The 22057-nt window shown below is 68.0% G+C and overlaps 2 protein-coding genes across 6 annotated transcripts; one reads left to right on the forward strand and one right to left on the reverse strand.

Moving 5' to 3' along the window:
- The first annotated feature begins 448 nt into the window (after positions 1–448).
- Positions 449–13090, forward strand: AGPAT2 (1-acylglycerol-3-phosphate O-acyltransferase 2). Its single transcript, XM_053908535.1, has 6 exons — positions 449–783; positions 8605–8738; positions 9151–9326; positions 10218–10313; positions 11851–11923; positions 12744–13090. Exons 1-6 carry the CDS (start codon positions 602–604, stop codon positions 12917–12919), a joined length of 837 nt encoding a protein of 278 aa, XP_053764510.1. The 5' UTR covers positions 449–601; the 3' UTR covers positions 12920–13090.
- An 829-nt stretch (positions 13091–13919) lies between these two features.
- EGFL7 (EGF like domain multiple 7) lies at positions 13920–21419 on the reverse strand. Of its 5 annotated transcripts, none has more exons than XM_019435886.2 (9): positions 21329–21419; positions 17669–17790; positions 17433–17549; positions 16416–16531; positions 16096–16191; positions 15792–15956; positions 15011–15075; positions 14319–14481; positions 13920–14159 (listed from the first exon to the last, which is right to left on the reverse strand). In XM_019435886.2, the coding sequence occupies exons 2-9, from the start codon at positions 17746–17748 to the stop codon at positions 14137–14139; spliced, it is 825 nt and encodes a 274-aa protein (XP_019291431.2). In that variant the 5' UTR covers positions 17749–17790; positions 21329–21419; the 3' UTR covers positions 13920–14136. The 5 variants fall into 5 exon arrangements, with proteins under 5 accessions (XP_019291431.2, XP_053764514.1, XP_019291434.2 ...); XM_053908539.1 differs by lacking the exon at positions 21329–21419 and adding an exon at positions 20319–20397; XM_019435889.2 differs by lacking the exon at positions 21329–21419 and adding an exon at positions 20176–20292.
- Positions 21420–22057: the final 638 nt, after the last annotated feature.

A 22057-nucleotide genomic window follows, 5' to 3' on the forward strand; every position in this document is an offset into this window, starting at 1 on the left:
CCCATCCCTACGGCCTCCGCGGTGCGCCCACCAGGCCCGTAGAAAGAGAACGCCCGACGGCCGGCCAGCCGGGTCTCCCTGCAACTGCCAGAGGGGACCCGAAGGCGCAGATGGCCCAGGCGGCCGTTAGTCACTGGGGCGCGGTTGTTCGGCCACCGGGCCGCCAGGGCCGTGGCGTCCTTGGGTCGCCTTTGGAGCTCCGGTTCCGGGCTAAGGGGCAGCGGGGATGTGGGGGGACACGAGGAGGGGCGGGGCGGCCGGCAGAGCGGGGGTGGGGTGGGGGCCGGGCGGCGGTGTCGGGGTCCAGGCCACCGGGCTGCGCGGCTGCGGGGCTGGGACGGGGGCCGCGCCGCCCGGAGCCGCGCGACCCGGGGGAGTGTGACGGGACGGGGCGGGGCGGGACGGGGCGGGACGGGGCGGGGCGGGGCGGGCGCGCCTCACCTAGCCGCTTCCTGGGCGCGCTCGCTGCCCTCTCCGCCCCGCCCCTGCGCCCTCGCAATAAGAGGCGCGGGCGCGGCGGGAGCCCGCCAGCTGCCGCCAGCCCGCAGGTCGCCTTCGCGCAGGGGAGCCGAGGCGGGCGCCGTCGGGGCGCGGCGGGGCCATGGGGCTCTGGCCGTGGCTGACGGGGGCTCTGCTGCTGCTGCTGCTGCTGGTGCAGCTGAGCCGCTCGGCCCGGTTCTACGCCAAGGTCTCCCTGTACTGCGCGCTCTGCGTGTCGGGGTCCACCCTGGCCGCGGTCATCTGCCTGCTGCGGCACGGCGGCCGGACGGTGGAGAACTTGAGGCAAGGGGGCCGGGGGCTCGGGGGCCGGGGAGGGGGGCTCGGGGACAGCCCCGGGTGGGGCGGAGCGCCGGCCGCCGCCCGCTTCCGCTTCCCTAACTTTCTTCTCTCCTGTCCCTCCTTCCTGCCCCGCCCGCGCCTCTCGGGGCTCCCCGGCGGGCGCGCGGGGGCGCGGGGGGCCCCGCGTCACAACGTCGCCGCGCCCGGGAGCCCTCCCCCGCCCCTCCCCAGCCCCCCCCTCCCCCCGCGCCCGGGGGCGGCCGCCTCGGAGGTCTGGGTCTCCCGCGCCGCCGCGTCCTTCCGCCCCGCCAAGGGCCCGCGGGACGCGGGGGACGCGCCGGGGGACGCCGGGGGGCGGCGGGGGGCGGCGGGGGGCGGCGGGGGGCCGAGCGGCTCCGGGCGCGGAAGGACGCCGGGCCCGCTGGGAGCGGCGCGCTCCTGCTTCACCCGCGGGCTGCGGGGCCGGCCCCGGGGTGGGCTTCGCCGGAGCGCCGTGGAGTCTGCGGCGCCCCTGTCCCCTCCGCACCTCCTCCTGCCTCCGCCCCCTGAACGCACCTGTGCTCCGACACCTCCCCTCCGTTCCCTTCTTCTAAGGTACCAGGCTCCCTGGTGGGAAGGAAGGGTAGCTTGGGCCCCGGGGTCCGGCCTCAAGCCTGGGGAAGGAAGGGAGTGGCGCCTGGAACTTTTCTCTGGACAACTCTGGGAGCCGGGCGGTGCGGTGCTGCGGGCTGGCGGGGTGGGGTGGGGAGGGGAGGTCAGGTGGGGGCCTCTCCGGGCCAGAGGCTAAGGGGGGGGGCAAGGCTGCCTGAGCAGGGGCGTCCTCCTGCCCTGTGGGATCCCAGGCGTGGCTTTTGCTACCATTTCTGTCCGTGGCTTTTGCAACAGCCTCTTGGCTGTGACCTGCCGTGAGGATATTTGGTCTCTGAGGTCCCTGCCCCCTGTGTGGTTACAGGGCAGTTGGTGAGGGTTGCTGGCTTGCTCCCACCTCTGTCCTTGTCCATCCAGGCTGCCGGGGCCGGCCCACACTTTGTGGGTCCTCGGGCCCTGTCTTTCGGGGGTGGTGGCTTCCCGTGGTACCCGGAGTAGGCGAGGACTGGGACTGGAGGGCGCTCAGTGGGTCTCTGGTCCCCCGCCCACCACCACCAGAGCCCAGACAGGCGTCCACGGGAGTGCAGACCCCAGGGACAGCCCGGGGGTGGCCCTTCCGGGCCGTCTTCCCTCGTGGGGAGGGAAGGGCAGGGCCTCCTTTGGGGGTGGGTCCCCAAAGCTGGGCCCCCACCACTCCAGGGCAGGGGTGCCTGAGGCTGCAAACGCCTGTGACGGCCCGGCCCCTTGCAGGGGCCTCCACTGGGCGCAGGAGGAGAGGTGTGGGTTCGGGGACCCACGGGCCGGGGGGCTTCTTGGAGGTGGTGCTGCCTGGCAAGAGCCGGGCCAGGGGATGGCGCCTCTGGTTCTGAGGCGGGGGGAGCCCCGGGCCGAGCTGTCCCGGGGCAAGGGGGGGGGGGGGGCAGGCGGGAGAGCTGGGCCCAGAGCAGGTTTTCAGAAGCGACAGGAGGCAGGGAGGTGGCCCTCCCCTCCCCCCACCTTGTGTCATCAGGTGGCCTCTTTAGAAGCAGCTTTTCTTGTCTTTTAAAAGGACTGACTCAGACTTCAAAGCTGCCTCCCAGGGGTCACATCAGAAGCCACCAGTCTCCTTTCTGACTTGGTGACTGGACCTGGCAGGCTGGTCACACTAGGACTGGGCCTGCCCTTGGCCCCGCCCCCCCCGGCTTGGGTCTGCTCTCCTTAGTCCCAGTGGCCTGAGATTCTGGCCCACTCGGTGTCCTCCTCAGGACTGTAGAGGCTCTGATGGTGGAGGGGGGGGCTTCCTGCTGCCCTCCCCTCCCTAGGGCAGCCCCGGATCCAGGCTCTGCGCGGGGGGGGGCGGGGGCACCCCAGGATACTGCCAGGTAACGGCAGGTGCTGTGTTCTCCCAGGGAGAGACCACAGCCTCCTTCCCCTGGATCGTCAGGTCCCACAGGGGTGGGTCACAGGGATGTGAGCCCCTGGCAATAGTGGGGGCACTGGTGGGGCATGCTGTGAGGAGGAGTTCCCCGAAGGGGCGGGGTGGGGGGGGTTGCCCCAGGACGGGACCCGGGAGGCTGGAGCGGGGGTGCCAGAGGGACGGAGCGCACAGGCTCCCTGCCCCCTCACCGCAGGCCCCCGTGGGGCTGGGACATGCCGCGTCTTCACTCACCAGCTTGTCCTGGACCCCTGAGCACCCTGGGTGCCTGGCTGCTCTGCTCTCCAGCCCCGCCCTGACTTCTGGAAGAGGCCACCTTGCCTGAGGCCACAGCCTCTACTCCCGTCTCCCGTGGGCTGCTGTACCTCCACTGTGGGGACGGGCGTTATCCTGTGCCTCACTTAACTGCTGAGGAGTCCGGGGTGTGACCGACACCTGCAGGTATAAGGCCTGCACAGTGCGGGGGGGCGGGGGAGGTGGCCGCCCAGGGTCCCGGAGTTAGACATGGCGGAACTGGGGTGCCGACCCGCTGGGAATGACTCCCAAGAGCGTGTTTTGTCTTTTCCCTCCGTGCCCACCCAGCTCTGCGGGGCTGGATGCCAGGCTCTGGGCGCTGGAGCCCTGGGAGGGACGGGGGGGGGCAGCCCTGCTCTGCCAAGGAGCTCCCCAGGGAACCTTTGCCTGTTGGACTCAAGTTCACAGGGTGCGGGGAACAGTGATGGGAACAGAAGAGCTGAGGAGACCCCGGCCCGGCTGGGGGGCTGAGACTAAGAACTCCTCCCAGGCCGATTGTGCCCTGTTGGCTGGGGTGGGTGGAGTTATTAGGTCGTCTTCCCCATCCTGGGAGGAGAGGCCCTTAATACACCCATTTGACAGAGAGAAAAATAAAGCTTTTCTGTGCCGCCTGTGTGAGAAGTAGGTTCCGCCGCAGGGTCAGGAGATCCTGGTAAGAGCCGCTTAACCAAGAGGCTTTACTCTTTTGTGCATCGAGGGAGACCAGAGCCGGGCCGCCCAGGTCCACGGAAAGCTTCCGGCCCCTCCGGCCCGTGGCTCCGCCGTTCTCGGGGTCCGGGATGCCGCTGCTGTGGCAGGGCCGCTGGGGGTTGGCCCGCGTGCTTCTGCGTCCATCCGAACTGTCAGGACCCAGGTGGCATAGCTCTTAGCTTCGAGGAGGTGGGGGGTGGGGGCAGTGAGGCACGGTTTGTGCAGCCGATGCGTTGTTTCGGCCGGAGACCGGGGGCTTATTGATGCCAGTCAGGGTTTGAACCCAGAACAGCCCAGCCTCTTAGCCAGCCACTCGGTGGTCCTGCAGGGGTGCACGGAGGGGGGCACGGTGCAGTCAGGAACTCATGTGGCACATGGGCGCTGGCCGGGGGTCCTAGTGTTGCAGGAAGGTCTGCCTTTGTTTTTCTTGGGGTAGGACGGCCAGGGGCAGTGTCCTTCCCTGGATTGCTGCTCGGAGCCCTGGAGACCCTGCCTGGGGACTAAGAGCTTGCCGGCCCCCCCTCCTTCCAGCCCCCTGGTGTGCACCCCATTCCTACACAGCCCCTCCTAACACCTCTGGGCGTCCTGCTGCACAGGCTGGAAACCCCACCCCACCCGGCCCCTGTCCCCTCCTTGTGCTCCGACACGTCGCACACGTGGAAAACATTCCTGCCCTGCCAGGTGGCCTCTCTGGAACCTCCTGTCCCCTGAGCAGATCGATGGCTCCATGCTGCCTTCCTGGCAGGGCTGTCCCCCAGATGAACCCTCCGAGACCTTGCTCTCGGTGGTGGCGGCGGGGGGGGGGGGCGACGGGTGCAAACCCAGAGGGTTAGGCTGCGGGCTGGTGCACCTCCCGCCCCCAAGTCCGGGGCTGGGGGCAAAGGTCAGCAGGCGGCCTGGGGCTGGCCTTGAACTTCCTTCCAGCTGCTGGAGCACAGTGCTGGCTGGGGGGGGGGGGGGGCAGGGGGAGGCTCTCACTCTCATCCCCTTTGGATTCTCACCTGCTTGCGACACCACATTTCACTTTTCAGTTGCTCCCAGGGTCGCAGCCTCCTGGGCTCAAGGTCCACGCCCTTCCCCTTTCACAGGCAGACGTGAATACTTAGTGAGGTCAGGTGCATCGCCCAAAGTCATGGCCAGAGAAGGGAGCCAGGATCCGGATCTGCCTCACCTAGAGCTTGCGAAGGCCCCACGTGTCCTCAGGCTAAGTGCAGAAGGTCTGAGGAGCCTGGGCTCCCCTGGGGCACTGGAAGGATCTGTGGCGTCCTAGTGCTCAGAGGTTCTAGGTGGTTCTGGGTTGGGTAGAGGGCTCCTGAGAAAGATCCAGGAAGGGCCAGGACAGCCCATCTATCTGCCCGACGAACCATCCTGCTCCCGGGGGCCACGCGCCATGAGGTGGAAAGATGGCACCTGTCACCCACCTGGCAGCGGGCACCTACCAGGCCACCTGGGCTCCACCTGGGGAGGTGGGGTCACGGAGTTGGGGGCTAGGGATGGAGAACAGCCCCCAGAGCTGTGCGGCCGAGTCCCCGGGGCCAGCACCAGGGACACCTGGCTCCCAAGAGGGCGGCCCCCCTACGCTCTGCGGCTGGCTGCCGGAAGGGCCCGGTGGGGCTGGGCTCAGGACAATGGCGGCTGCTTTGGGCTGGCCGAGTGGGGACAGCGTCACTTCTGCCTGGGTGGTGTCTACAGAGCCTCAGGGAGGGGAGGGAGGCCTCACAGCAGCTTCTGGAATTCGGTCTTGCAATCCCGAGTCTTCACCCCCGCCTCCTGCTTGCCCTTTGCCTGGCGTCTTCTGCTTGTTTTCCGAAAACCGGGTTAAGAGTGGGTCCCGGCCCACCTGGCGTCCCTGCGCTGTGACCATGGGCAGGCGGCTTCACTGCTGAGCCTGGACTCCCTCCTCCGTGGGGTGGACGTCCCGGGCGTGCCCACCTCGCGGGGCTACTGTCTGAGCCGAACGTGAGGGTTCCCATCAGGCCCTCGGCACAGTGCTTGGCACGTGCGAGGCGTGGGGGAAGGGCGTGCCCACCTGCCACTGCTCTCCGGGGGTGGGGGGAGCCCCGCTTTCTGTCCCTGGAGGCGCGCGGGGGGCACCCGGAAGCGTCCTTGCTTTGCTTCCTTCACGTGGAGAAACTCTTAAACCGTTCACCTCGCTCACCGCTTTTACGGAAAACCTTGGAACGCGACGTGACGTGACATCAGGAGAGGGAGAGGTGGGGGCGCGCTGCCTCCAGAGACTATGCTGTGTCCCCGGGGACGCACCGGTGCCTCCTCCAATCCCAGCGTGCACCTTGCTTTGGCAGCCTGCCCGGGTCACGGCAGCTGCCGAGTGTCGTGGTGCGTGTGTGTGTGTGTGTGTGTGTGTGTGTGTGCGCGCGCGCGCCCAGCACGCTGCCTGAGGTCCGCACACGATATTCCCTGCAGTTCTGGAAAAACCAGTCCGCAGCCAATGCCTTCCAGTAGATACAAAAAGAAATCCTGGCAGAAAAGGGAGAGAAGTCCTGGAGACAGGCAGACGCCGGGGACGGCCACATCTCAGTGGGGGTGTGTCATTGCTACCGAGCTGGACGTTTAAGAACGACTGAGGTGATGAGTTTTATGTCACGTGTATTTTACCTCTATTTTTAAAGAGAGGGAGACAGAGAGATACAAAGGGAGACAGAAGCGGGCGAGTGGCTCTACCAGAGAGAACGCCGTGCATTTGCAGGTGTGGCCCGAGACCCTGTGCGGCGGCGGGAGGCGCCCCGAGTGAGTGGGGGTCTCCCTGGCTGCCCTGCCCAGCGCCCCGCGAATCCACCTCTCCCTGGGGCGGGGGACACCTGGACGGCTGCCGTTTTCTGATTCGGACCACCCTGGAGGGGCGCAGGGCCGGCCTCAGGATCCGATCCCGGGAGAGGCACCCGACTTCCTGGTGGCAATTTCCCATTGCCGGGCAATGCCGACCTGCCCTCCAGGCCTGGCTGTGCCGGCCGCCCGAGGGCTGATGCCGATTCCCCTCTAGATGCAGCCAGGGTTCTGGTTCCCATGTGCTTCGCTCTGACCGCTGGTGAAACGGAGGCTTTTGCCTGTTTACTGGCCATTTCCATCGTTCCTCTTTGCGAAGCACCTGCTCGTGACCCCTCCTTGTCCTCTCGGTCCTCACAGTGACCGAGAAGTGGTCTTTGCAGATGAGAAACTGGGGCCCGTGGAAGGCCAGCAGCTGGCTAGCACAGCCCCGGAGCGGGAAGGGATGTACGGGCAGGCGTGGCCTGAGCTGGCCGAGGCTGGCAGGTCCGGGGAGGGAGGTGGCCTAATCACCTCTCCCAGCAGCCCCACGTTAGCTGCTGCGCCTCCCTGGGGCTCAGTGTCCCCCTCTGCAACACGGGGCAGCTGGGTGAGACACAGCTTGCAGACGCACGGCCAGCCCTGAAGCCTCAGCTCACAGGGGGCCCCGGAGGAGTCGGACCCACAGACACAGGGAGTGGGAGGGAGCGGGGGGAGGGGAGGGTCCGTGTTCAGTGGGACAGAGTTGGGTCTGGGGGGTGAGGTTGTCCTGGGATGTGAATGTGCACGATGCCGCTGGGCTGTGTGTGCTTAACGGCAGTTGAGACAGTACATTTTAGGTCATGTGTGTTTTACGACGATTTAAAAAACCGGAGTCTGGCTTTGAGTCCAGTGCTGAGTCTCTGCTCTCCTGACAGCCATCCCTGGGCCTTGGGCGGTTACTTCACCCTTCTGTATAAAGCGGGAAATCCCTCCCTTCCCATCAAGACCATGGACGGCCTCCGCTAACTCAGGGGCTGGAGGGCGCCCGAACCTTTGGGGAGAAGGAGACACTTCTGGGTCAGGAACCCTTGGGTCCGTGGGGGCACATGTTTAGTCGCCTGCCCCCCCTCCCACCCCCGCAGGGGATGGGAAAGACCCAGGGGCCCTGCAAGGAGTTGACATGACACTGAGCCTCACGCCTTGGGCTCCGTCACCCCAAGGACCCCTGATGGGTCCCTTCCGGGGTACGAGCAAAGCGTCCCAGGCCACTCTGCCTCCCTGTGTTCTCCAAGGCCCGCCAGCACCTGCAGACACATCCCCACAGACATACCCACTCACACCCGCCACATGCTGCTTGGAGGCGGCCCCTGAGGGTCCCCGATGCTCCAGAGCAGCTACCCGCGGGGGCGGGGGCGGGTGGTGTCCCAGGCCTGGGTGCGTCCTGGCTCCCTTCCTCTCTCGCCTGTGCCCTCGGGAAGTTTTTAATGTTTATTTACCTTCCAGAGAGAAAGAGAGAGAGAGAGACAGAGTGTGAGCAGGGAAGGGGCAGAGAGAGGGAGACACAGAATCTGAAGCCACCTCCAGGCTCTGAGCTGTTGGCACAGAGCCCGACGCGGGGCTCGCACCCACGAACCGCGAGATCGCGACCTGAGCCGAAGTCGGACGCTTAACCGACTGAGCCGCCCAGGCACCCCTATAATTATTATTTTTTAAATTTTATAAGTAATCTCTACACCCAACGTGGGGCTCGAACCCACAACCCTGAGGTCAAGAGGGGCACGTTCCGCCGACTGAGCCAGCCAGGCGCCCCTCCACGTTGGGTTTTTAGTCGCTGACACAGCCAGGAACCAGACCCAGGCTGGCCCTGGGGGCTCTCAGCCTCCAGCCTCCTTCCAGCTGAGTCCCCCACTTGGCTGAGCAAGCAGGGGTGTCGGGGTGAGGGCGGGGTCACGCGGGCAGGTCCCTGGACAGCAGATGTGGAAGTGGGCGCCCTCCCCTTTGCCAGACAGAGGGCAAGCCGGGGCTCCGTCTGCCGTGGGGATCTCGGGGCCCCTGCCAGCGGGGCCCTGCTCAATGATGCCGTCTCTCTTTAGCATCATCAGTTGGTTTGTCCGGACCTTCAAGTACATGTTCGGCCTTCGCTTTGACATAAAGGGCCGCCAGAAGCTGGAGGTGGACCACCCGTGTGTCATCATTTCTAACCACCAGAGCATCCTGGACATGATGGGTAAGGCGGGGCCGTGGAGGGGCTGGTGGGAGAGCTGGCCCTTCCCAGCTGCAGGCCCAGCCCGGGACCCTGCCCCGGTCTCTGTGGGGGAGATGCTTCAGGGAGGTAGAGCCCGGGCCCGGATGAGCCGGCGGGCGAGGGGATGCGGACCCGGGCCGGCGGGACCCGTGCCTCCCTGCAGCCACACAAAACTGCATGTGCCTGACGCTGCGCACGGGGCGCTGACGGCTGGGAGTGCCGCTTCGCTCCCTCCCTTTGCAGGCGGGAGGCAGGGGTGGCTAGTGGGAAGGCACGATGGGCCCGGGCCTGTTGGTGGTCGAGGCACGGGGCCGGCGCTCTCCTCCTTGGGAAAGATGGCTGCCAGGCTCTGAGCACGGCCTCCACCTGCCTGGTGTCCCATGGCCACCTGCAGGCCTTATGGAGGCCCTACCCAAGCGCTGCGTGCAGATTGCCAAGCGGGAGCTGCTCTTCATGGGGCCTGTGGGCCTGATCATGTACCTCGGGGGTGTCTTCTTCATCAACCGGCAGCGCTCCAGGACCGCCATGACCGTGATGGCCGACGTGGGCGAGCGCATGGTCAGGGAGAATGTGAGTGTGGGCGGGGTGGCCGCCGGGGACAAGTGCGTGGTCAGGGACAGAGTGAGTGTGGGCTTGATGGCCGCAGGGGGCAAGTGCGTGGTCAGGGACAGAGTGAGTGTGGGCGTGATGGCCACCGGGAACAACTGCGTGGTCAGGGACAGAGTGAGTGTGGGCTTGATGGCCGCCGGGGACAAGTGCGTGGTCAGGGACAGAGTGAGTGTGGGCGTGATGGCCGCCGGGGACAAGTGCGTGGTCAGGGACAGAGTGAGTGTGGGCGTGATGGCCGCCGGGGACAACTGCGTGGTCAGGGACAGAGTGAGTGTGGGCTTGATGGCCGCCGGGGACAAGTGCGTGGTCAGGGACAGAGTGAGTGTGGGCGTGATGGCCGCCGGGGACAACTGCGTGGTCAGGGACAGAGTGAGTCTGGGCGTGATGGCTGCCGTGGACAAGTGCGTGGTCAGGGACAGAGTGAGTGTTGGCGTGATGGCCGCCGTGGACAAGTGCGTGGTCAGGGACAGAGTGAGTGTTGGCGTGATGGCTCCCGTGGGCAATCGCGTGGTCAGGGACAGAGTGAGTGTGGGCGTGATGGCTCCCGTGGACAAGTGCGTGGTCAGGGACAGAGTGAGTGTGGGCGTGATGGCTCCCGTGGACAAGTGTGTGGTCAGGGACAGAGTGAGTGTGGGCGTGATGGCTCCCGTGGACAAGTGCGTGGTCAGGGACAGTGTGAACGTGGGGCTCGGGCCTGCTCGGCACCGCACAGGCTGCCACGTTGTCGTGCAGAACGGCCCGTCGGGAGCAGTGCCTACGCGTTAGCGGCGGTGGTCTCGGCCGAGGAGCGGGGCTCCTTTGGAGGGGACGGGCTGTGAGGTTCCGCTCCAGCCGCCCCTCTCTCCCCTGCAGCTCAAGGTGTGGGTCTACCCTGAGGGCACGAGGAACGACAACGGGGACCTGCTACCTTTCAAGAAGGGTGCCTTCTACCTGGCGATCCAGGCCCAGGTACGCCAGGGCAGCGCCCTCTCCGGGGAGGGGGGCAGGGAAGCGGGTCCCGGTCGGCTTCAGGCCGAAGGCGACTGCCTGGCCACCGCCCCTTGGCACCTGCTTCCTGACCCGTGACGGAGGGCATTTCTTCGGGCCTCTTCACCCACTCTGAGCACTAGGGCTGGTGGCTGATCGGGTCCAGTGGGCAGTGGGACTCACGCTTGTCACCGGGGCGCCCATGCCTGGAGCTCCAGCACCCCCGGGTTGGAGCTGGCCAGGCGAGGGGCCCCCGCAGGGAGGCCGGGGTCGGCGTAGAAGGCAGAGGCGGCGGGCCCGTTTGCTGAGCGCCCGGGAAGGCCGAGTGCTCGTTGGGTCCTGCAGAACCGCTGGCTGGAGTGGGATTTCGGGGGCACCAGCGGGTCCAGAGGGGCAGGGCTGGGCAGAGCCAGAGGCGGGCCTGGAGAGAGCGAGCTGCGAGCTCTGCGCTGGGCCGTTGTGCTCTGCCCCCAGGCGCAGTTTGTCCGAGAGGGGCTTTGGGGTGATGCCGGGAGAACTGGGGGCGCATCTGTCGGTGGGGCAGGGTCTCCTGGTGGGGAACAGGCACCCTGTCCCACGCCCTGTTGGAGGGTGTTTGTGTAGGGGAAAGTCATCGTCTGGGGTCAGGGGAAGGGTGTTCGTGTAGGCGAAAGTCATCGTCTGGGGTCAGGGGAAGGGGCTGTCCTCCTGCCCAGTTGGGGTCTGGGAGGTGGCCGGGCAGGGGTCTGCTCTCCTGATCTCCACCTGTGCCGGCTGGCCTCTGGCGCCCCCTGGTGTCTGGCCCCGAGCACGGCTCGCAGGGGCTCCCAGCTCACACACCGGATGCGCTGGGTGCATGGGGCCAAGGGGCCCGGAGCGCGGCAATGCCTCAGCAAGACTCTTTCAAGCCCTGGACCTGCGGCCCCTCCAGCTGGGAGGTGGAAGGCCCTCCTGCCACATGCCTGGGGCCGATGTCACTTCCCTGGGCTGGTGGCATGGGAGAGAGGGGTGGTGAGAGAGGGGACACTGAGGTGTGGCAGAGCTGGGGGGAAGATGGCCTCAGCCAGGAGGTTGGGCATCTTCCCCTGTCCTCTCCCCTGGTTAGAGCTGCACCGGGATGGGGGAGGGGTGGGCCCAAAGACCTCAGTAACCTCCTGCTAAACTGGACAGGACCCTGACACCCCCCCCCCCCCCGGGCCATCAGGACCGTAGGGGCACCGATGTGTATCATAAGGACGTGTGCCAGCCCAGGAGGCTTCCTGGTGGAAAGGAATGCTTGAGTGAAGATATGTGGGATGCGTTTACGGAACTCTGGGCCACCCAGGGCGCGAAAGGTGTCCCCCGCCCAGGGGTCAGTATGCAGAAGGGCCCTGAGGCAGGTCAGCACGTCTGTCCTGCGGCCATGGCACTCCCAGGACCTCCTCAGGCCGAAGGCAAGCGGGCGGCCAGGCAGGGCTCCCCAGTGGCTCATTCTTGGGGCTCCGGGTGGGCGGGGGTGGGCTCCTGTGTGTCCTCAGGCACCATGGCTTCCTGTCCACAGGTGCCTATCATCCCCGTGGTTTACTCCAGCTTCTCCTCTTTCTACAACTACAAGACGAAGTTCTTCACCTCAGGTAGTGGGCCCCCCCCCCCCCACCGGTCCCCACACTCGGGCATAGCACCCTCGGCCGTAGGACACCCAGAACCCCAGGGGGATAGTTCCCGTCTCTGGGAGATTCCTCTAGGCCAGACCCTGCCCCTCCGTGATCATGTGGTGAGTGGAGAAGGCAGGTGGGAAACTGGAATCCCAGCCACGAGCTGAGGTGGGCAGTAGTGGGCCCATTTCCCAGATGAGGACACGGAGGCTGGCAGAGGGTGGGGTAGGTGCCCGAGTTCACACACACAGGCCCAGGCTGGGCAGCGGCCTCCCAGGTACCCCTGCGCCCACCAGCCAGGGAACTCGGGGCTGCTACCCTTCCTTCCAGACCCTAAGTGTGGGCACCCGGTGCCTGGGTGGGGCCAAAGGTTGAAGGGCAGTGGGGGGAGGAGCCTTGCTGTGTCCCGCCCCCAGATGTGAGACTCCCGACCACCTAAACCATCACGGGGGATGAGAGCGCGATGGCAGGTGTGGGTGCCCGGGAGGGCGCAGAAGTGTTCAGCTTGGCGGAGCTGGTTGGGACGCCTAGAGCCGTCAGAACCTGCAGAGCGTGTACCTTGGAGCTTTGGTTGTGTCACTTATTCTCCGTTAAAAACCAACCATCTGAGACCAGGGTGTCCAGGAAAGAACCCAGCCTGGTGGGGCCTTGGGAGGCTCCAGGGAAGGCCAGTGGGCAGCCGAGGAGCAGGAGGAAGGGGGCGCGGGTGGCGCGGGAGCCAAGAGAGGCCGCGACACGGGCGCCCGGACAGCAGGCGCTGGCGGGGGCCCCCAGGCCACTGATGCCCTCCCCCCAACAGGAACGATCAGGGTGGAGGTGCTGGATGCCGTCCCCACCAGTGGCCTCACCGTCGCTGATGTCCCCAAGCTTATGGATAGCTGCCACCAGGCCATGAGGACCACCTTCCTCCGCATCTCCAAGACACCCCAGGAGAACGGGGCCACTGCAGGGCCTGGTTCCCAGCCCGCCCAGTAGCCGGAGCGGGGAAGGACCTGGGTGCAGGACGGGGCCGACCGGGGGCAGGGCCTGACCGGAGAATGGACCGAGGGACCTCCTCCCCTGCCCCAGCTGCTAAATGTCACTGTGTCCTGCTCCTACGGGGTTCTCCCAGCTTTGGTTTGGCCCCGGATGCAGGCCACTGCTTCCTGCAACGGGCCTCGGATCCAGGCCTCCGATGTCCCCCAGGAGAGTCAGCTGGACCCTCCTCACGGAGCCCACCCTTGGGCCTCCCGGAGGATCTGGGAGCAGGCCTGGGCCCAGACGGGCTGGCGGCCGCAGGGTGGATGGCCGGCGCTGAGACACTTTACCCTCCTGCCTGGGCCTGCGGGGTGCAGAAGCGGGGTGCAGGGCGGGCCCTCCGGGAGAAACGGGACTCTAGGTGGGGGCCAGACGCCCGGTCCTGTGCAACCAGGGCCTCACGGAGAGCCAGAAAGCAGAGGTCCTTGCTCCACTGGCCTTGGGGAGCAGGGCGGCCGCCCGGGCACCGCATTCCGTTTTTTATAAAAGAACTCTCGCAAGCGCCTGGTGACTTGTGATTACTTGGGGGGCGGGCGGGACGCCACAGCCCTCGGCTCCCGAGCGCCTAGCGTGGGAGCCTCTGCCTCCCTGCTCCAGGGGCCAGGCCCACGATTAGCCTGCATTGCTGTCTTCCGTGGGTGGCAGTGTCCACCTAACTGGGCTGTGGGCGTCCCGGGGATCTGGGGAAGGAGGCTGAAGATCTGCTCTTTGCCCCCTGGGGGTAAAGCCAACTTGCCACTTAGAGGCTACTTTCGCCTTCCCGGAAATCACCTGCTCCGGCCCCTGCCGCAGAGGGAGGACCGGGACCCTCTATAGGAGGCTGTAGAGAGGGGCTGTGTGGCTGCAGCCCCCTGCCCTGCCCCACGGCTGCCACCTTTCCCTCCCCCCAGGCAGCAGGCGTCCCCTCCCCCCAGGCAGCTTCAGAATGCCCTCCACGATCCACCAAGGACACAGCGGCTCCTGAACCTTCACTTTATTCTGACACAGATCACAAGGGGCCCCCCGATGTGCTGCCCAGCGACAAAGACCCTCGTACCTTCCCTCCGCCATGGGCCCGCTGGTGGGGGTGCAGAGGTGCCGGCCAGGCGGAGGCTGGATTCATAGCTAGGAGAAACGAATCCCGCCCCACCCAGCACCGTGGTGACTGGCTCTCGGGAGCCAGAGCCGGGAACCCGTCACAGCTCCTTCTTGCAGGAACCTGTGGGCGGGTGAAGGGCTGAGGTCAGAGGTCAGTGCCCCCCACCCCCGCCCCGGGCAGGGCTGCCCCACCCCGCCCTCTGGCCCCAGCCCCCAGAGCCCTCAGGCTCCCAGGGAGCTCCGTGGGTGGGGAGGTGGGCACCGGGACCCCGGCACTCACAGGACCCCAGCTGCTCCTCCAGGAAGGAGATCTGCTCACTCAGGGAGTCGATGCGGTCCAGCTGCTGGAAGGAGTGAGCCAGGAGGCTGCCGGGGTCGGGGAGCCCGTGCTCCAGGGCCCTCGAGGCCAGGCTATGCAGCGGGGCCAGCACCAGCTGCAGCTTCTGTGGGGCAGGCAGAAGGTACCCTCTCTGCTCCGCAGCTGTTAGGGAGCACTGGCCGGTAAGGCCTGCCGACGCCCACACCCAGCTCTGCAGGGCCCTGGGTATTCGCCCGAGGGAGCTTCTGGGCCGGGAGGGCCAGACAGGGGGGCACAGGGGGACACCACATGGGCCAGTCCAGTGACGGTCCCCAAGGCCCAGGGTCCCGGGTCAGGGGATCTAGGAGGGGTGGACCAGAGCTTTCCAGGGGTCATCGAGCCAACGGGCCCATGGAAAGACGGCAGGGACGAGGGTAGGGGTGGACCTGGGCTCGGGCCCTCTGCCTGCCTGAGGGGCCGTGGCCAAGCTTGGTCCCTCCTCCCCTGGGGCTCCCCGGCATCAGCCCGCTGCCCCTGCCAGGCCCCGGCCGTCAGTACCCAGGAGGCCTCCTTCCCCGGACCACCCCCACCGAACCCCGCGACCACTCTGAGGGTCTGAGCTACGTGACGGGAGACAACGGGGGGGCGGGGGGGGGTCCCGGCCCAGGCCTCACCTGTTCCAGCACGTCCACCCTTGACCGAAGCCTCCGCACCTCCTCCTCGACTGTGCCGTCTGGTCCTGGGGAGATCCCGGTGCTGAGTCGGGCAGGCCCAGCCCCACACCCCAGGCTGGCTCCTCACCTCCCCCGGGAGACCTCCCGGCCTCCGCCGAGCGTGGGGCACGGGTCTGGAGACGGGGGCTCAAGCCCCAGCGGTCACAGACCCAGCTGCCGTCGCGAGCCCACCCCTACGGCAGGCGCCCAGGCGGGCCCGCAGACCACCTCCGCACACCTCGGTGCCCCCCGCCCCGGCCCCCACGCTGTGCCAGGGGCCCCGCGGTGCTGAGCGGTCCGAGCCGAGGTCCACACTGCGCTCCTGGTGCCAGGCTGCCGACAGCGCATTATTACTCACGGTACGAGTTTGAAGTGTCACAGCGCGTACCAAAAGTAATAATGTCCCGTCGGCAGCGGAGGTGTGGGTCTCCCGGCTGCCCGGGCAGGGGCCGCGGAGAAGACGCGGGGTGGGGGCCTTCTTCCGCTCTCTCGGCTGAGATGAGGCCCCCTCTCGGCAACCCGTCCCGTGATGCGCCCGGGGGGGACGGCCACCCGCCTTTCCCCTGGGGAAGACCCCCCACTTCTGCCCGGGTCAGGGAGATGGCCTGCCGCCCGGGGCTGGCTGCCCCCACGCTCGCGGGCACAGATCGGCAGGGTGACGCCCAGCCCCCTCTCGGGCCCTCCCCGTCCCACCTCCCAGCACAGCAGCAAGGACGTGGGCGGGGGCAAGGGGGAAGCTTACCTGTTGTGGGGTTCGGGGCTAGCCGGGGGGTCCCTCTCTTGGGCAGGCAGAGGGCACCATCTGCGGACGGGCTGTGCCCCTCCTGACACCGGCACCAGTAACTGCCCGCGGTGTTGATGCAGTGCTGGGGGCAGGGGCCCCGTCCAGTACTGCATTCGTCCACGTCTGCGGGAAGAGGGGTGTGGGCAGGGAGGGGCACCCACACTGAGCCCCCTTAACACCCGCCAGTCGGCAGGCCACCCGGGACACCCAGGGTGGTGTCCACAGGACCCTTCCCCTCTGGAGGGACGGGAGCCAGCCTCACCTGTCTGGCAGGTGTCACCCTGCCATCCTGGAGGGCAGTGACAGTGACCGGGCCGGACACAGCTCCCTCCGTTCTGGCACGGGGGCTGGCATACTGCTGTTGAGGGAGAGGCCTGTCACGGACTGAGGGGGGGCCCCAGGGCCCTGCAGGGGTGGCAGCCGGGGAAGGGGCGCCGTGCAGCAAGGAGGCGCTCCACTCAGGCGAAAGCAACAGGTGCTCTGCCCGGGGTCTGGAAAGGGGGATGGGGTGTGGCACGACCAGGCCGCAGGAGCAGTTGGCTAACTGGCTGACTGGGTGCTGTGGGGCCCTGCACCTCTCACCTGCTCCACAGGCCCTGGGGAGTCCACTGGTCCTCTTCCAGCCGGGGCAGCAAGCGTAGCGAGGCCTGGTGGAGGCCGGCCCGGGGCTGCGACGGTAGGCAGTCCTGTAGATGGTCCTGCGGGGTGTGCGGGGGCAGTGGGGCGTCAGCAGACCCGGGCTGGTCCTCCCAGCTCTTCGCCGGCCTTGCCTCCCTGGGCGCCGGGCCCCTGGATGCTGAGGGTGCCCTCCTGGGCCAGCACCGCTCAAGCCCCCAGTGCAGGAACCACCTGCGGCCTGGGATCCTGGACGCCCAGCCCCGCTCCGAGCAGGCCCAGGAAGGGGTGACTCCCGAGTGGGGCTTTGCCAGCCCCTCCTTGGCCGGCCTGCCCAGTGGCAGGTGCAGGGGACAGAGCCCCACCCCTCACTGGGCGTGCATCTCAGGGTCTCAGCCTGGGCCCCACCCACACTGCCCCCACCTTCTTGGCCAGCTGGGGGTGCGGGGATATCCCACAGGGAGGTCTTTGAGAACCCCCGCAGAAAGCAAAATCTTTTTTAAGGCAAGTTGCCAGCCGAAGACGGGAGACACGCCCCCTCGTGCTGGCCACTGGGATGTCCTGGGTGTGTGGGGGCAGGGTCTCTGTCTGGTGACCACTGGGACTGTCACGGGGAGAGGGGGACCCACTGGGGCTCCGAGGCAGGTGTCGGGGAGGCAGGCATCTCAAGCGGTAAGAACTTGTAGCCGGCCATGCCGGGAGCGGGCGAGCCCCCCTGAAAGCAGAGGGGAGCAGGCAAGATGGGTGACCCCCTCCGGAGATGGGGGGGCGGGCAGGGAGGAGATGATGTCTGAGCTTAACCACAGCCACGGCCCGGGACCAGGACCGGCCTAAGTCGACAGGGACGCCGGCCTCTGCCGTCCACTCAGTGAGTCCTTTGACCCCTCCGGGCCCGGGTTTCCCAGCTTGGGGCGACCCGCCCTCCTGGGCCTCAGGGTTTACGTGTGGCAGATGGGGGCCCTGCCGGGAGCGGGGGGCACTCACCGGTAGGTGCTGCAGGCTCGGTGCCCGTCACAGGTGGTGAGGTAGGGCTGGTACGCCCGCTGCACAAAAGACTCAGACTCGGGGCCCCTGGGAGCCCCGATGGCACACACCCTGCGGCTACGGAGGCGGGGGGAGCAGCGTGTCAGCCCGGGGCTCCCGGAGCCCAGACCCTGGGGAGGGGCCGAGGGCTCCTGTGCCCGCCCCGCCCCCCCGCAGCGGCCAGAGGGCCCACTCACCCAGGCCGGAAGACGTGCTCAGTGCCACCCACTGCCAGCACCAGGAGCCACCCCAGAAGCAGCTCCCTGGAGTCACACATGGCCCGTGCGTCCCAGCGGGTTGGCCTTCTCCTGACGGTGGCCTGGAGCACAAGGCACAACCCCCTAAGTCCCTCTGCGGACCCCTCCTTGAGCCCGTACCTCTGCGGGCGACGGCACCCTGGGTCTGTGACACCCGTCCCGCGCAGCCGCTTCGCCAGCAGGAGAGCCCCAAGGCCAGTGCCAGCCCCGTCCTCCCCCAACCTGTCTCAGCGGGTGAGGCCGGCCCTTTGCCAGTCACAGGGGCCCAGGACCAGAAGCCGGCACCCTCACGGTGGGGGCGGAGGCACGTTGGTCTGGGTGAACCGTGAAGGTGTCTGCGGCTCCAGCAAAGTTCACCTGGGAAGGTGGGGGCCCAGGGGGAGCCTCTGCACCCGTTCTAACGCCCTGGCTAGCGCCCTCCTTGTCCTGGCAGGACAGTACCAATCTCAGTCTGCACACGGGGCGTTAGTGAGCAGAGCTGGAACCCAGCCCAGCTGGCTTGGCCCTCGGGCCCTCAGTGTCCTCATCTGCCAAATGGGGAGCCAGCCGTCGGGGGGGGCAATGAGGGTGCAGGCGCTCGGCATGCGGGAGCCATGCGGGAGCCCTGAGAACGGGGCAGAACCTGCGTATAGGAGGGGGTCACTCCTACACTGGGGTCTGACCGGTCTGGCCCAGGGACCCCAGGACAGCGGGTCGGGGGGCACTGGAGGAGCCCTTCCCACATGCCAGTGGAGCCAGAGGCCATCCCTCTGTGCTGTGGATGGAAGTCAAGGAGGCTGGGAGAGCATTCCTGGGAATGTGAGAAACCCCAGCCCAGAATTACTGGTCTACAACATGCTGAGGGGCGCTGTGCGGTCTGGGGGGTTACCACCTATGTGTGCAGCCAAGCGTCTGGGTAGACGGGGAGCTCCCCGCCCCCATGCTCCAGGCACCCCACCCGAGGCCCCCAAGGGGCTGGGTCCCACCCAGGTGGGCAGCCCCTGGCCCTACGGGGCATTCAGCAGGAAAGCACACAGGAAAAGGCTGAACTTCTGTGGGGGCAGGAGGTAGAATCGGGGTAGGTCGCCCCCTTCTCTGGGACACCACGAGGGTCTCAGAGGCCCCTTCTCTGGCCCTGACAGCTGGTCCCATAAAGAGTGAGGCCTGCAGAGCCCCACCCCGAGGGGAGAGTGCTACCACAGCTGGTCTGCACCGTCGGCTGGGAGTGGGGTCGGCGCTCTGTTCCCCCCTGCGTCACATGGACCCACGTGGGGCGGGGAGGCAGCCGGACGAGAGTCCTTCCTTCCCGCACCCCTGCTCTTGGTCGGTGGCCAAGCGGGGAGGGCAGGGGGAAGCCGAGGTGCTGGGACTTAGTCTGGGGGGCTGTGTGGTGCTTCTCAGCAGTCTGTGGGCAGGGGCACGTCCTGTCAGAGCCAGGGAGGGGGAGCTCGGGAGTGGACCCTGGGGGGGAGCACAGCACACCGTTAGGGGGAGCACTCCTGGAGGTCTAGGCAAGCAGGAGAGGATGGGAGCAGGTGGCATCGGGGAGCAGGCCAGGCCCTGGGAAGGCAGAGGTGGGTCAGAGAGCTGGGCAGGAGCCCACCAGGGGCCCACAGACCCTGTGCCCCCCCGTGCTAGGTGCCTGGTGGGGGGGCGGGGCTCAGTTCTTGCAGATGTAACTGCCCCCCACACACAGCCGCCCCAGCACCTCCCCTGCTCATGCTTTAAAAGAGGAGAGTCAGTGTTTGAAGTCATGTTTCCTCCCGGGCTGGGGGAGGCCGAGGGTGCTGCCTGGCCTGTGCTAGGCTGGCAGAATGTCATTTCCCTTCGCGGTGACAGCCCAGCTGGGGCGGAGGAGCCAGGGCGGGGGTGGCCGCAGCGACTCAGGTTGCGAAGCGATAACGTCCCACCCTCCCGGAGGGTCAGCGTGAGCCCAGCCCACTTCCCTCCCACCTGCCTGCGCGGCATCCCCGCAGCGCCCACCCGGGGGAGGGCTGGGTCCGCAGAGGGAGGGGCCCGACTCGCCGCAAAGCGACGGCCCTGGGTCCCCCTTCCACCGAGAGGGGTGCCCTGGACATTAGGACCCTGGGAGGGCGGAAAGGCGGGGTGACGGGGCACCGGGGAAGCGTCCTCTCAGCCGCCTGCCCCTTGCCTCCCCTCCCCCTGCACGCCGGCCCCGCGGGGGGTGGGGGTGAGGAGGGAGAGACACGGGGTCTGGGGCCCGCGAGGCCCTGAGTCAGGCCCTGGGTCGGGGTGGGGGGCGACGCTCAGGGCCCAGACGCGGGTGAGGGGCTGCGACGCCCCCCGCCCCCCTCGGGCCCCCGCGCGGCCCGGCTCGTCGCCTGTTACCGGCAGGGGGCGCCCTTTCCCGAGGCCGCCGGGCCCATTCTCCGGACCCGGCGCAGGATCCGGGCAGGGCCGGGGGTCGCGTCCCCGCGCGGCAGCCCCGGCGCCCCCGGCCCGCTCACCTCTCGACTCCCCGCGGTCGCTCCGCGTCGCCCCCCAGCTCCGCGCGCGCCAGGGCCCCCGACCTCCCCCGCCCCAGCGCGCAGACCCCGCCCTCGGCGCTCCCCGCGCCCCCCGGCCCGGCGCCCGCTCCCTCCGCACTCACCGCCCGAGCCGGGCGCGCACGCGCCGCCGCCGCCGCCGCCGCCGCCGCCGCGCCGAGGGGCCCCGGCCCCGCCCTCCGCCCCGCCCCGCCCCCGCCCCCGGCACGCCCCGGGTGGGCCCCGAGGCCCCGCGCCCGCCCCCATTGCGCAGATGGGGACACTGAGGCCCGCGGCCAGGGCGCCCCCCACCCCCAACCCCGGGCACGGCGGTGAGTCAGCCCGAACCCGGGGCTTCGGACGCGCACCCGCCGCGGCGCGCCGCCCCTCCCGAGCCCGCTCCGAGGCCCCGCGGCGGAGCGCGCGGCCGCAGGGGACGCAGGACCGCGACGCCAGCCAGCCGGGAGGCCGCGTGGGGAGCCCTCGACCCCGCAGGCTGAGCCCCAGACGCTGGGGATGGCCGTCGCAACGGGGTGGCCAGCTCGCTAGGCACCGGGGCTGATTGAAACTGGCCACTACCCTGCAGCCCCACGCGGGGTGGACATAATGACCCCGGTGGCCCGGAGACCCCGTACTTAGACCGGAGCCCGGCTGGATCCTGAGTGTGACACTAAGCGACCCTCCCAACCAGAGTGCCAGGTTAGGGGGCCTGCGGGACCCCCACTGGGCACCCCCCTCCGTTCAGGACAGTCAGGACCACCCCTGAGTGTTCCTCAGGCCCCCAGGGAGCCCCCGCACCCGAATCCCACCGTCACCAGCGGGGACTCCCGGGCTCCGTTTCTGCGTTTGTAATGAGACTAAGGCAGCCCCAGGGGCAGCAGTGCCCAGTGCAAGACGTGGCTCACGCAGCCGGAACCGGGTGTAGATACGCCCCACCTGGGAGAGCTGGTATTAGTGGGTCATTTCTGTACCACGATTGTCGCGGCCATCATCATGCGCGAGGCGCGGTGGGGGCTGGGGGGAGGTGCTTGAAGCAGAGCCCGGGCCCTGGTCACCTAAGTGCACGTGTGTGTGGAACACATTCCCAGGCACAGCCAGACCCCTGCTGCTGCCCAGAAGCTTGCTGTGGGCTCACCTGGAGGAGGGGGCTCCGTCATCCCCTGGGCTCGCGTGGCAGCCGCTCTTCCGGGTGGCGGGGGCTGCCCGTGCTTCCCTCCTGCTGAGGTCTGCAGGTCAGAGACATAGCGTGGGTTGGCGCACAACCTTGGTCACCCCGATGTCTGGGGGCTGGGAAGGGGGCCAGACTCCTTGCCCCTGTGGGGCCTCAGCCTGCATTTGCCCTAACAGACTCTACCCCCGTGATGGCTGAAGCCAGATGCGTCTTTCCAGTTCTGCCTGTGCTCCCACCATCAGCCTAGAGACAGACCGGCCTTGGGTCCCCGCGGGCAGGCTGCTGGGGGAGGGTCCTGCAAACTCCTGGGCGCGGCGAGGGCTCCTTGCAGAGCCAGTGGCTGTGGGGTGTCTGAGCATGGCCCACTCTGGGGGGGCTAAAGGAAGGGAGGGACCCCACGTGCCTGAACAGAAGCCCCCAGAACAAGAGGGCCCCGGAAGCCTCTGGCAGGTAGTCTGAGGGCAGTGGGGGCAGCTGCCGCTGGGATATAGAGGGTGACAGAGGGGTCCTGCTGCGGAAGGACTTCAGGTCTCCCGGCCCCCATACCCAAGCCGGCAGCCCTCGCTCAGACCCAAGCGGTAAAGAGTTAAGAGCCAGGCCTGGGGAGGCCTTCCCTGCCCTGTCCCCTGCCCCCATCCTGTCCCTGACCCTTTGGCCCCTGCAGCCTGGCTGGGTCCTCTGGTCCTCACTCTG

This window comes from Panthera pardus, unplaced genomic scaffold (assembly GCF_024362965.1).
Source record: "Panthera pardus isolate Hobbes unplaced genomic scaffold, ASM2436296v1 HiC_scaffold_20, whole genome shotgun sequence".
Taxonomy (NCBI): Eukaryota; Metazoa; Chordata; class Mammalia; order Carnivora; family Felidae; genus Panthera; species Panthera pardus.

Excerpts from the sequence above, each read along its gene's own strand:
- EGFL7 (XM_019435886.2), bottom strand. The coding sequence starts at position 17,748 with ATGTGTGACTCCAGGGAGCTGCTTCTGGGGTGGCTCCTGGTGCTGGCA. Across the intron at positions 17,550-17,668 it reads GAGCACGTCTTCCGGCCTGG|CCGCAGGGTGTGTGCCATCG; the intron begins GTGAGTGGGCCC and ends CCGCCTCCGTAG. Across the intron at positions 16,532-17,432 it reads CGAGCCTGCAGCACCTACCG|GACCATCTACAGGACTGCCT; the intron begins GTGAGTGCCCCC and ends CACACCCCGCAG.
- AGPAT2 (XM_053908535.1), top strand. The coding sequence starts at position 602 with ATGGGGCTCTGGCCGTGGCTGACGGGGGCTCTGCTGCTGCTGCTGCTG. Across the intron at positions 9,327-10,217 it reads AGCGCATGGTCAGGGAGAAT|CTCAAGGTGTGGGTCTACCC; the intron begins GTGAGTGTGGGC and ends TCTCCCCTGCAG. Across the intron at positions 10,314-11,850 it reads ACCTGGCGATCCAGGCCCAG|GTGCCTATCATCCCCGTGGT; the intron begins GTACGCCAGGGC and ends TCCTGTCCACAG.